Raw genomic sequence first — 13,602 nt, forward strand, 5'->3', positions numbered from 1 at the left:
TCACCATTTGCTTCTTTCCATTTTCATTTCTGTTGCCCACTTGAATATATTCCTTCTATTGCAACAACTCTTTTCAGTCAACAATGCTGGGCCAAGACTATTTACTAAACCTCACGGCTCATACACACACTAGACACGTCACAGGCTATATATGCTACAGAACAGCTTACAAACACCACAAGCTCAGCATCAATGTCACACGGAACATTTCATTCCTGACAAGTGACTTAATTCTTCCCATTGTTTCTAAATCTTTCTCTTCCCAGGTCAAGGGACCCCACTGTCCTGCAGCTTTTGAAGAAGCACACTTACTAATTGAAGAAACAACGAAACAGTGTCTCACCAAGACAAATCATTCAATCAGAATCCATGTCCGAACTCCACAGCTTCTTGGAAGTAAAGGCCCAGGTAACTCGGAGAAATTTAGTGCTATCAGTGTAGGCAATGCTACCCTTCAAACAGATGGCATAAGCAGGGGACTCATGGCTCAGCATGAAAGCCCATGTGTACCGTGATGGAAAGCAAAATAACATAGGTCCCCCCCACCCCCATATGGGATTTTATGCATTAACGGCAATGAAAGAAAGCTTTCAGTTTGCCAAAGGCTTTACAAAAGGAAAAACACAAGTGAACATTATTAATAACAGGAAAGATAAGCAGAGATAGGTTAGATTTTGCACGAGTACAATAAATGCAGCGTAAAGCAATTGAGAGGGACACGTAGGCTAGCCACAGGTAAAAAGCTGAGGCTGCAGCACAAAAACCCACGGGAAAATATCAAGAAAGCAGGCATCGAAGAAAATGTGATCGATTTTTTGTCTATAGAAGGAAAGCAAGCAAAAGCTACAGCCCAGGAAACACAAGTTCAAGTCCTATAACAATATAGACCATAACAGAACTAAACCCTTACCATTTACAAACAAAATGGCAAATAGGCTGAAACAAGACAAACACAGAAACCACTGTTTTCAAGTGATAGTATCTGTGATTCGTACAACACAGAAGCAACTCGGAAGACACAACAGAACAGCCTATGAAAGCCCTGCAACAGATCCCTCTGCTTGTCACGGTGCTTTTTTCCTGCTGGGATGTCTGCTACAGGCACACCACACCTAGAAATAAAGGATACAGCCAGTTCATTAGTATTCCCCTCTTTCACATGTGGGGGCAAAAAAACCCAAACAGAAAAGTCAATAAAAAAGCATCCACCTCTGAGGTTAGAAAATTAGCTGCCCATTAACAACCACAAAAACCTTTCTGCGCTAAGCTATATAACAGAAATCAAAACTCAACTGAGGCTTGACAGCTACAGCTCAAGGAGCGATGTATGTTTCTCAGCAGCAAAACTCACACCCAGAGCTTGAGGCCACGGAAGCTGTTCAGTGCTGCTGGACCAGGAAAGCAGTAAATCCCCCCATACCAGACACCAGCAGGTAAAACAGAACCTGGAAGCACTTTGACAACTTACAAGTTGCTGTGGCCACGTGCCTCCTTGCTACCATTCTCTGCAGCGTCACCCTCCCATCTCCATCCACCCTCTTCTCCAAGGTCTCAGTCCTCCACCTGTTGCTGCTGCCCTGGGCTCCAGTCCCAACATTCTTGCTGCCATCAAGTTTTCTTGTCGCTGGTTCGTTTGCTTCCATGCAGCTGGTACCACACAAACACCGCATTCATAATCCTGGTCTAACGCTGGCAGCTAGTAGTGATGAACTAGTTTTACGAAAATTTGTTGTTGTATTACTGGCTGTACGTTCCACTATACTAGTGTTCTTCAAACCCACAATCTGAATTTTGTCTAGCGTTTGACCCTGTCCTACTTAAAAACAAGTGTCTAAAATTCCTTCATGCATTTTATGACCAGAAGCATAGAATAACTCAGGTTGAAAAGGACTTCAGGCAGTCTGCAGTCCAATCTGCTCAGAGCAAAGGCAGCCATGAGGTCAGGTAAGGTTGCTCAGGGCTTTTTATCTAGTCTGTTTTTTAAAACCTCCACAGATGGAGACTGCACCAGCCCTTCACTGTCTTAATTGCCAAAAAAAAAAAAAGTTTCCTTATATCCTTTGTTGGGGTGTGTGTTGTCTGTAAGACAACACAAGATGACAATAAATAAGGAATTGTAAGAAATTATATTGCTGTAGTATAGAAAAAATGTTGGGAGACAACACGGGTCACTTGTGCACCTATTTTGAGGTTTTCACAGTTCTGCTTAGACTTGGAACAATAGTTTTCTTTGGTTGGGAGGGTGGAATGGAAAACAAAGGATGGAGAGCAGGAGCCTAGAGATACATGACATATATCCACAATGTAAAGAGACAATTTAAACCTATATAAATATAGGTCTCCATTAATTTGCAAGAATCCAACACCGTATTCATGAAAGCTATCATAAACTAATGCTTCCGACATCCTATTCACACAGCGATGCTTTTGATTCACTTTTGCGAGCTGTGCAGAATCACCTAACAAAAGAATCAAGCATACAAGGAGTTACCCGCAACCCTTAAGCCCGTTACTGAAGACAGTGATTCAGGTTTGGAAGACTTAAGCACACCACGCAACACCGTTCAGCTCCACGTGTACAAGACAGAACGCTGAGCTGAGCCGCATCCCTCGTTCCAGCCCCACAAGTACTTTGTGTTTCTGCGCAAGACCAACTCCCAAAGCCTGCCTAGCCCCAGCTCACCATTTCCAAAAGGCACCTTGTACCAAGTAGCTCCTAAGCAAGTGACCTTGATTATCAAAGTCGCCCAAAGCCCTCTTCCAGAAGCATTAAAAAGCTTGGCTTAGCTCCAGGGGATGGGGGCAGGGGGGGCAATTAATATGAGCTTTAAGTGCTGAACAATAAAACCAGATACATTTCATGTGTGGTCCAAAAGGAACCTTGAGCTCTATCACGATGACAAAGCTAGAGGCACGTGTTTGGAGTATTTGACCTGAACAAAACAACTTGGGGTCAAGAGGAAGGACAGGGGAATTAAAAAAGAAAAAAAAAAAAAAAGAAAAAAAGAGGTAGTTGCATACACATTTTCCAGAAAATCTGAGATCGAATAAAGGAAGATTTAAGCCCAATGAGGATGCTATTAGGTTTCTTTCACCACCTAGGTCTATATTTCTTTCTTATATTGTAATCCAACAGTCAGACTCTCTGCAGTTATACTGCTAAGATGAAAAACCTTAGCCTGGATTAATTTAAAGAAACAAATAACAGTTTTGATCTCATTCCTTCCAAGTTCCTAGTCAAAAATGTCTTTAGTCAAAGAAAATGGGTAAGACCCCACATGTGCAAGTGCCTTCAAACACCCAACACTACAGGCTTAGATTGCTGTACACCATCCTCTTGTACTTTCCCTTCTCCTTAGAGGTTAAGCGTATGGTGTGGGGAAAACTATGCTAAAATAAGGTGTTTCCATTGATAAAACTGCATTTCTGAAGAACTGCATGCACATGGGAAAAAGATACTTTGATGACACTTGGTAGTCTTGAGCACTACAGTGAGAGTGACATTTCAGTGCTGTGTCCAGGAAGAAAACTACTGCATGTGAAGGATTCTGCACGTGGTTTGACCTACACCAGTTTATTTGTAAACATTTGTTACATGTGCCAATAATTTAATTGAACACAGACTTTGTACAATTCAATGTATAATATTAACAATGTCACACTAGAAGAGCGCAACTGTATTCAGTTACAGCCCTACTTTAAAATCTTCAAAATACAAACCATTTGGAACACTGAACAAGAAAACAAAGGAAAAACTGAGAACAAGGGAAAAGAAAAAAAAGAACTGTGAAATAATAAGTCATATCAAAAAACCTGAACACAACACAACATGCTTTCTAGTGGCTCCTGAACATCTTCAGGTACATCCATCTAGACTGAGTATTACTAGGGTTGTGCCAGAGCACAAAGCCAACAGCTCTTCCACAACTTAAAAAACATCTTGCTGAAGACAAAAACTTAGAACAGCTTTACAGTGTGTAACGCATATGATTTTCCCCACTGTCAATAAAACTACCTGAAGAAAAGAAATTTATTTAATTTGTCTTTATTTGCAATACAATATAAAATAGATTCTTTTGGTATGAAGATCTTTGAGATCTTTTTACACCACATTTAAAACAAAAGTCCCATACTTTGAATAAAGCCTCTGGACCATCCCAAGCACTGGATCTGTAGTCGAGTTTCAGGTATTTTATGGACTTCTTTGGTTGCAATCTATTCAGTAAACTCGGGTATGCTGACCTGAACATTTAAGCCCCTAAACTAGTGTTGAAGCACCTAAATTAGAGTAGCTTGAGTTTGAAAAAACCGCAACATATCTGGAATTCTCACTCTTCATTGTAAGATTCATGGGTATTAAACAACTCTGAGGAGCAGGCTACTTTTATTTAGAAACTACTTTAGACAACCTAATAACAAAGGGTATCCTTCACTTAGTAACACCGAAGAATATGCAGTGAGAACAAGAAATTTTCATCCAATTTCAAACTTCCACACAACGCACTATCATCACTTAACATACCAGTATAGATAGTGCATGGCAAAATTCAATACAACACAGCAAACTAGCTCATCTACTACAGCTCACTGTAGCACTTAAAGTAACATCTACAGTACTGAAAGTGTAAGCCATCACCTACTGCTTAGCTCATCTAGAGTGCTAGATATTGACTTAATCTCCACACAACAATTCTCACAGTAGATGTTTCCTCTGCCATTTCTAGCAGATTGACATTCAGTTCCTCTTTAATTTCTTTTGAAGGAAATAAGGCAACTTAAAACACGCTACGGAGAGTATGCACGTCCAGTACAAAAGTCACTGTAGTGTTAAGTGATTAACCTTATATAGAGAATCTAACCCTGTAACATATGCAGAATAGCAAGTTCAGCTGCTGTTGGTAAAATACAAAACCAAAACAGACGTAGGAAAGCAGCACTGAACAAACTGAAGTACTACAGACTCTGTTTCTTAAGAGTGCAAGTCCTACACTTACACTTTAGGAATGTATATAAAGCAAAGGGAAAAAGAATGGAATTTTCACAGTTGTAACTGAAGCCACTGCATTATCTTATCGTGGTACATTTGTCCTTTTCAAAGTTCTGTCCTGTTTTTTCTTAGTCGTACAGAACAGGATACAAACCCAAATGGTGCCATTTTTCTCCTTGCTGTTTTCCAGCATCATCTGTGCCACAGATTCTTGGTCCGTTACGTATTGTAGGCTAGCAAGGACAGGATGGTTAAGTCTCATTTTTAATTATGACTTTTTAAAACAAGGCAGTTCCAGTAAAGAGAGCTGGCAGAGTACTTTAGACAGTTGGGTTAAAAGTCTTAACATTCTACATCTCTTGTTCTCCTTGTGTGCTAAACAGGACAGACTTTTTTTTAAGCTGGCAAGAAGTTGTTAATGCCTAATATAAACAAAGTGAAATCATGCTACATAAAAATCATCCCCTATAAATACAGCCAGAACATGGTTTTAGATGCAACAGCTCACTGTTAATATTTGTTATAACCAGCAGCTAATGGCTCAAGGAAAACAGATTCCGAGAAGTCTCTGCCTATACATACCCTGCTGTTGTCTTCCTTTGCTAGTGACTGAAAAAATCAAGAGCCCTCTTCTTTCAAACATTAACCAACAGGACAGGTCTAGTTGTCTACCTTAAACTCAACTTACGACATAAGGAGTTTTCCCACAACAATCATCACCAGCTTCAAATAACAATGAGGTACTAACTCAGTGTGATCAAGTCTCAGACACTCCTGGTTTCACACAAAGAGCAAGACGAACCCGTTATCATGAAGAAGCACACGAACAGAGCTGACCACTCCAGCCCTTCCGTAATTCTGCACCTCATCAAATTCTGTCAGAGATGAAAGTGCACCACACATCTTCAAAGTGGCCTTAAACCATCAGCAGGCCTTCGAGCCTGCACTAACTCAGCCTCCTGTGAGCATCAAATCTCTTCCCATCATACTGATTTGTCAAGGCCCCAGTGTTAAGCTGAACTACAGAATTCAACAATTCTTAATGCCCCATATCACCATGATACTTTTTTTTTTTAAACAGATAGTTATCACTGAGCTTTCAGAGGAAGAGCCAAATCTCTTTCCTTATACAGAAAGACTTTCAGTAATACAGTACAAAACTAAACAGAATTTATGTCTGAGTAACGAACATAGAAAACTACTATTGCAATTTTGTGGTGACAGCATAGAAATTTAACAATCATCAGAAAGCCTAGAAAGGGCGTGTTTAGTTACAAAAGAAAGATTGTCTCAAGATAAAAATAGTGCTGACAGCTAAAAAGCTCTCTGTTGCAGCAAGATATGCAGTAATGAGTAACAAGTTCTAGACTGTTTAAGCACTTCCCCAATACTGCAACACGACACATTTTTATAACACTACTTTTACATGGGTTATGCTGCAGCAGCAGTACACTTCTTAGTGGTTGGCACTAGGAATTAACCATAATAGAAGAAAGGCATTTAGTGATCAATGCATGAGAATCCCTATTTGGCCTGTTCCTTAGGTGTGGCTGAAAAAAACTGAGGAAGGGGCCCATCCGTTCCATTCAGATAATACACCTTCTTTGAACATGAGATTCTTGGCAGGAAGTGGAACACCCATATCTGCAGAAATAGGCTGCAAAAGTGAACTGGAAGAACCAGCATCATGGAGCTGATCCAGTGTTGAAATACCTTCCTGAAAGCAAAAGGAAGAAATAGTGTCTTAAAAACAAGACAAACAATGAAGGATTTAACAGCTAAATTTGACAGGCTAATCTAAATTGCAAATACACTTAGTGTTTCTGAAGTGTGTTACTTTAACCCAATAAATACCAAATGGTTATGGAAGTAAAAACGGAATAAACAAAAGGGAAGCATGAAATAAGCGTACAGCTGCCTCAGCTGCATCTGTGCATGCATTACTTGGCTTCAAAGAAAACTTCAGGGAAGCCTAAGGCTTAAAATTGAAGGAAAGGCCTAGCAAAATGAATGTAAAGCTATAAAGTCTTCAGGACAGCTACCATACTGCTATTTATCCCATAATGTGCTAAGAGGTATACATATTTGAAGGCACGGACTTGATTGTATTTTGAGTAGTTTTATTTCCCAGAAGTTTGGTTTCCTCAGCTTAAGAATCACTTCAGCACCTTCTTTTTTCCCCGTCTCTATGATCATCATCAAGGAGAGTGTATCTCAGAGAGATCATCTAAGAGATTAGGACAGGAGTCACTTGAGACTGACAAATGGTTTTGAGGCTTCAGACCTACTGGGAATCTCCACCATTCTCATAAGGAGGCAATTCCAGGATCACACCACCCATAATGCTACCTGGTTAAGTAACCTACAAGTTCCTTACCTTACTGAAAAGATAAGGGTTTTAGAGAAAAGTATCACAAGTCATACACAGCTAAGAAGATTCCATGTTAAATGTGGACATGCCTTGCTAACATACGCTTCCGTGCAGAATTATACAAGGCTACAGACCTGGCACTGCTCCTTGCTTGATACACAAGACCCCTATTCTATTCTCTCTCCATGCTCTTAAAAAAATCCTCCCAGAGTATGCAGTTTTACATATCTATACTCATTCAACACCAAGTTCTGGAGGATCTTTGGACAAATACAAAAAGTAACTGGTATGAAACACATGTTCATGTATTTTATTTTTTCCTAAGGGAACACAGTGGACTTCAGATGCAGATAATCTCAAAAGATTAGCACATCCATGGTTTGGAGTATTATCTCCCTAACATATCTAAGAATCAATCAAGTAACTAGTAGAGTAGGCTGCATTACAACTGGAGGAGCAAAGAACAATTCTGCTGTACTGTGCAAGCCCCATAAAAAAAACAATGAAACTAATTACACAATGCAACCACGGAAGTTGAGAGAAGTATCAAATAATATTAGAAAAGGGATAGGGAAGTACTCACTTTTTGCTACCAGCAGCATTTTAGGTTGATAGTGCTTTTAATACAGTTACCATTCAAAGAAAAAGCAAATAAAACAAACCACGTATATTTCCATACACCCAAGAATGGCAAGTAGAAAGGCAAAGAGGGATGACAGACCAATCAGAATGATTTACATTTGGGTTACTGCTCCTTACCTGAAATGAATGAACAAAATTAAGGACCTGAAGAGACAGCTTTCTACTGGAATGTAAGAGTTTTTGAAGGCTGCCAAAAACAAAAGAGAAGAAGCTTTGTCCAGGATGCAAAAATTTTTACGAGTAAAGTACCACCATAGTAACTTGCTCACAAGTAAATCTAGTAGTACCTAACATCATGTGACAAAGTTAAAAGGTTTCACACAGAAAGCCTGATAGTCATCACTGAAGAGGTGCTCCACTCATCTGCTCTTGAGTCTAGGTAGGGAAAATAGCATTTAGCTGACATTTACACTAACTAAAGTGAAATTACTGCAATTGAAAAATGCTATTTTACATAAGAAATTAATATATTAGACTTTATTATGTCTCATACTTATGCAGCACAGTCTGGTAACATGACTTAAGCAGATTAGCGACACACTGTTAAAAAACAGGTCAACTACTGTAATAAAATCCTTAAGCCATGTTTCCAGGCAGCCTTACTTTTGGTCTCCAGAACCATGCCCCAGGAAAAAAACAAAACAAAAACAAACCACACACACACAAAAAAAAAAAAAAAAAAAAAAAAAACACAAAAGAAACAAACCCAAAAATTCCATTGTTGAAAGAGTAATCTTTCATAATGAAAAACAAAAAGCAGAAGACACCTTGATCGGAAGCCATGACTAACTCAGCAAATAAAATACCAATAGCAAAGAAAATTTCCACAAGAGCTAAACACATTTTACATCAAACCATTGCCAGTAAGCCCTGCCCCAAACAGTCAGGCTGAAGAAAGAAAAAGCCTGCGCTAGGCTAAAAAGGGGAAATGAGTAGGAAGGCACCCAAATGTACTTTTTTCCTGATCTGTTCATAAACAGTTTACTACAAAGAATTAACTTTTTCTCCGCAGAAGCTACAAAACCAGCCTAATCTTAAATTTACCACAGCTAAAGTCTACTACATTGCACATTATAGCTGGTAGCCAAAAAGCAACCACCTTACACGCTAGAATTAAGCACTCCATGAAACTGAGCCCAGTTCTGCTTTAGTAGGCATTGAGTTGTAGGTGGGTTTTTTTGCAGAAGCTCTGGACATAACACATACAAACTGTTAAGCCTGTAGCTGACAGATGACAGCTCACCTTTCTTTTCTACATAATCCATGAGTGGCAATTTTTCTGCAGACCTTCTGATTCAACTCGGAGCTGAAGAGAGGAATGCCAAAGCATAATTCCAGGGGAACCCATTCCAGTTCTGTTGTGGGTACTACAGAAAGAAAACCAAAGGACAGCCAAATTTTAATAAGAGACAAAGCAAAAATATTGACCCCAGAAATCAGTTAGCTCTGAGCAGGATCCACTGGACAGTTCATACTTTTTAAGACAGTTCATTTACTGAACTGCTCAAAGATTTAAGGGATTCCAGATTTTAAAGAGGAAGAACAGTTGGTGTTGCACTTGTCCCAGACAACCAAACAACGTGTTAAGATCCTTAAAAACAAGGTATCCCAGTGGACTGAAAATGTTCAGTACAAGCCATTTGCCATGTTTTTACCTTCAAGGCTTTGCTTGACTGCAGAATCCGTTGGGGCTTCTTCTATTACCATCTCAAATGATTCTGTGCTCCCATTTACATCAGAACCTGACGCTAGTTCAGCCTCTCCTAAAGGTAAAGTAATTTTTACATAAACATGTAGGTGAATATAAGTTTAGTTACCACCTGATGTAAGGAACATGACACAAGCTTTGCCCAAAGACCTTACAGCTAGAAAACTGGAGGAAGGGATATGGAGAAACATAGGGTCCAATTCATTTTAGAATTGGAGTAACTTCAGGATCTTCAGCACACTTACAGAAGATTCAGTTCTGGCATATAAAAATGACATAATTTACTTTTAATATTTTGAAATTTTGGTTTTCTTCTGTTGACTGTTAGTCCAGTGATTTTTCAGTCTGTATTTGCTATTTCTGATCTAGTCACAAAGAAGAATTAGGAAGTAAGCCTACTGCCAATAGATTTACACTCAAAATAGGTTCCTATCTGTGTTGGATTATAATTTTTAGAGTTTCAAACCAAAGAATTTAATCCTTTGCTCACCTCTGCTAAAATGACTGTATTTGAAATTAAGGGAACATAGCCAAAAAAGACAATTATTGGTAACCAACCTCTCCCATCGGAAGCATCACTCAGCTTTCTGTTAGCGTGCCGACTTGAAGGATTCAACATAGTGACATAGCCACAAAAATGCTGCAAGTCTACTTTGCTTCTCAGTATTTTTAAAGCCGCATGAATGCCCATGTTCACACGAGAGAAGTCTAGTAGAAAAACAACACATACTCAACATTATTTTACAAGAAGCCTCCTCCATAACCATGTAAGTTCATCTCTAGGCCAGGCTAAGTTTTTTTTATCTGGATTTTTCTCTCTGGTTATGCTCCATGTTAGTGATCACATTGGTAGATCTAGGGTAACACCTAAGTGATCACAGTCTTCCCACACCAAGCACTAATTGGAATTTTATAGTACAGTAAAAAAGCCAAGGAAAAAGAAAAATACAAACAGAAGATGATCTCTCTCACACACACAGACACATACAGACAGCAGAGATGGAAAGGTTCAGCTAGGAATCAGATGTCCAGCTCTTTCAGTGCCAGTGTCTTTTATGGCAAATTCAATACAAGATACATGTTCCACATATCTGAAATTCTGAAGAATTAGAATAGAATATTAGAGATTAACAATGAGTTTCAACACTGAGTTGCTCATGCTAGAACTTAGAGATTCTGCCTTCAAGATTTTTCACCTAGCGTCAAGTTGGAAGAAAACAGACATCTCAGAGTGTGAACAAACGTAACTCATTTTGTTGAAAATAACTCATTTTGAACCTAGTGAAAATTAAATTAGAAAGTTTAGCTTTGCTTTTAGTTGGCCCCGATTTTTCTAAGTGGTAGCTTAAGTAATTTTAGATTTCATATCTGGAAATTCATACTTTAATGGCAGCTCTCAGGTGGGAAGGTTATGGTCTCAATTATGCAAAGCTTGTGCCCTAACTCATCAAGGCGTATTTCAGAACACGTTAATTCCTGCCTTTCAAAATCAGTTGAGCTAGGCAGACTTTGAAGGAATAGGAGATTTTGCTAGCAAAGCTCTTCCTGGGGGAAAAAGCCTCCGTAATAGTTCCTAGTGCTACTAATCAAGATAAGTTTGTTCAGTTTTCATCTCACCTGTCTTACAGTTAAGAGATGCTGAATAGAACATACAGAAGATTTATTTATGCTGTTAAATATATTAAATATTTGCTAGTTAATAAGCAAGTACACACAAAGAAAGATCCAGATGTGTTTGTGGAAGTTACTACTTTACATCTGTGCTAGGAAAGAAGAGGCCAGAAAACACATTCCAATTAGGAGAGAGAAGATAGAAAGCAGAAGACTTTATCTCTAAGCTCAGAACAGACCTGTCAACCCTTTAAGTATTCTTTAAATCTTCTCATCTAACTTGACTTGTAAGTCCAAGAAAATTTGTATCAAAAGGTTTATTGCAACCTTACTGCACAAGGTAACGTGCAAGAGAGTTAAAAATGGTGGTATAAAGATTATGTTAAAGACAATCAGTTACCTCCCTGCTGCTCAGCTTCATCAAATGGGAAAGGTATGTGCATTGTTTCTCCCATTCCATGCATGCCATGCCCCTGAACATCAAGTAATTAAATTAGGAACAAAAAAAAAAAAATATATACTCATCAGCTTAGCTTAGTCCTACTTGTGCTTCCTTTTAAGGAGTACCAGTCAAGGTGATGAAACAAATAAGATCAAGATATTTATACATTAAAGTTCCTACTAAGCTGAAATAAGTAATTTAATAAAATACCCCACCCTTCCCCCTAAATGTATGTGAGTGAACGCAAAAAAGTTCAGCTTCAGTGAAGAGGAGCGATTTTTTCTCCAATTATTGGTTATAAACTGATTTTCTATTCACTGAGCGCTCCTGAAGCAAAACAGAGCTTCCACCCTTAAGTACAGAACATTTTTGAGCAGTCAAGGCTGTCACAAGTGGTCCTTTGAGAATGTGTAACTATGTTTGTTACAATACTAAATATCTATTTATTTGAACGACTCATTCTGAGAGTTCAGCTGAACAGAAGAAACAGAAGAAGCTATTTTACTTCTCTCAAATAGAAAAACCCACTCTGTTTCTGCTGTTTGTGATAAAAAACATGTTTTGCTCATACTTTACTGTAAGAGCTAAATACCAAGCACCCCAAAAAAAGTCCATTTCTTGAATACAGTTTCTACTCCCTGTTGCTTTACACTACCGCTGTCTAAAAAGCTTGTGGGCTTTTCACTTTCATTCCAGTTTCCTATATCCCTACTCTCATAAATCCACACCTCATTTTTAGCTAGCAAAACTCTATTACATCTGCCTGTAATACAATAATGCATACGTAATAGGCATTCAGTTCAAAACCCATGCCTTAACCACGGTGAATCATAGCAGCATTGGCTAGGGAAGTTAAACATTTTTCAGCTCTTGGCAAAAGTGTAGCTCTCCTACATTGTTAGTGTTCTCTACCATGTAGCAGCTTAACTCAAAAAAATTCTGTGTTTTCATTATTTATACAGAGCACACTGTACCTGGATTAGAACAGCAGAATGCGTTAAAGCATCATTCAACATTGTGAGCACATTTGAAGTAGGAACTACTCCTGGGTCGTGACCCCAAGACGTTATTAGTAAGCGATCATAACCCTAGAAGAGAGAAATTAAGAATATTTACAGTAGTAATGGACTATCCAAGCACATAAAGTGAAATACTAGAGTTAGGCATGAGCATATTGTTACAATCACGAAGTCACAACAGCTAACTACAACTCTACAGTGTTATTCTCTGTACCAAGGATACTCATGTTCTCATCTCTCTCAAACTCATGTTCATACTCCTGGTAAAGACAGAAGTTTGCCAATCTCAAAGTTAAGATGCTATTTTGAACAGGAGGTATCTGTCATCGATTCCTGTAGAGCTATCTAGCCATCACAGCAGCCTCCCAGCAAGTAGGAGATGAAAATAAACCTGCATAAAATTGAAAGCAAAATATAAACTGGATAAAATAAAACCACCAGAGAAACAAAGATATAACAGTCCCCAAAATACCTATCCAAGGGGGAGAGACAGGAAAACAAGAACACTGACTAGGAAATAATTTCCTAGTTTCTCAGTTTTCAAGACTGAATTCCCCTGAACCTTCATAAGATTTCTAGAAATATCTTGACAGTTCCCTAAGGAAGAAGCTGCAAAACAGTAGCAGGAGAGAAGCATTCACATATACATGCAGAGGAAAAAAGCTCCAGCAAGTTTGTGACACTGCAGAACGTGAGATCATTTAGTACAAGACAGCCTAACCTATCAGCACACTGAGATTCAATCCGTATTGAACTTTTCCAAGGCTACAGACTCAATGCCTTTTACTAGTAAAAGTGCACAATCCATACATTTACTGGTAG

General features: G+C 38.7%; 1 protein-coding gene across 1 annotated transcript in view; it reads right to left on the bottom strand.

The window, feature by feature from the left end:
* Positions 1-3,555: 3,555 nt before the first annotated feature.
* FAM91A1 (family with sequence similarity 91 member A1) overlaps positions 3,556-13,602 on the bottom strand; it is a 29,050-nt gene continuing 19,003 nt past the window's right edge. The window contains exons 18-24 of the mRNA XM_055799562.1: positions 12,736-12,849; positions 11,720-11,792; positions 10,267-10,416; positions 9,656-9,763; positions 9,244-9,367; positions 8,118-8,187; positions 3,556-6,704 (exon numbers count right to left, since the gene is read on the bottom strand). Of these exons, the coding sequence (XP_055655537.1) occupies positions 6,528-6,704; positions 8,118-8,187; positions 9,244-9,367; positions 9,656-9,763; positions 10,267-10,416; positions 11,720-11,792; positions 12,736-12,849 (816 nt within the window). The 3' untranslated portion in view covers positions 3,556-6,527. The remainder of the gene's footprint in view (positions 6,705-8,117; positions 8,188-9,243; positions 9,368-9,655; positions 9,764-10,266; positions 10,417-11,719; positions 11,793-12,735; positions 12,850-13,602) is intronic.

This window comes from Falco peregrinus, chromosome 3, assembly GCF_023634155.1.
Source record: "Falco peregrinus isolate bFalPer1 chromosome 3, bFalPer1.pri, whole genome shotgun sequence".
Taxonomy (NCBI): domain Eukaryota; kingdom Metazoa; phylum Chordata; class Aves; order Falconiformes; family Falconidae; genus Falco; species Falco peregrinus.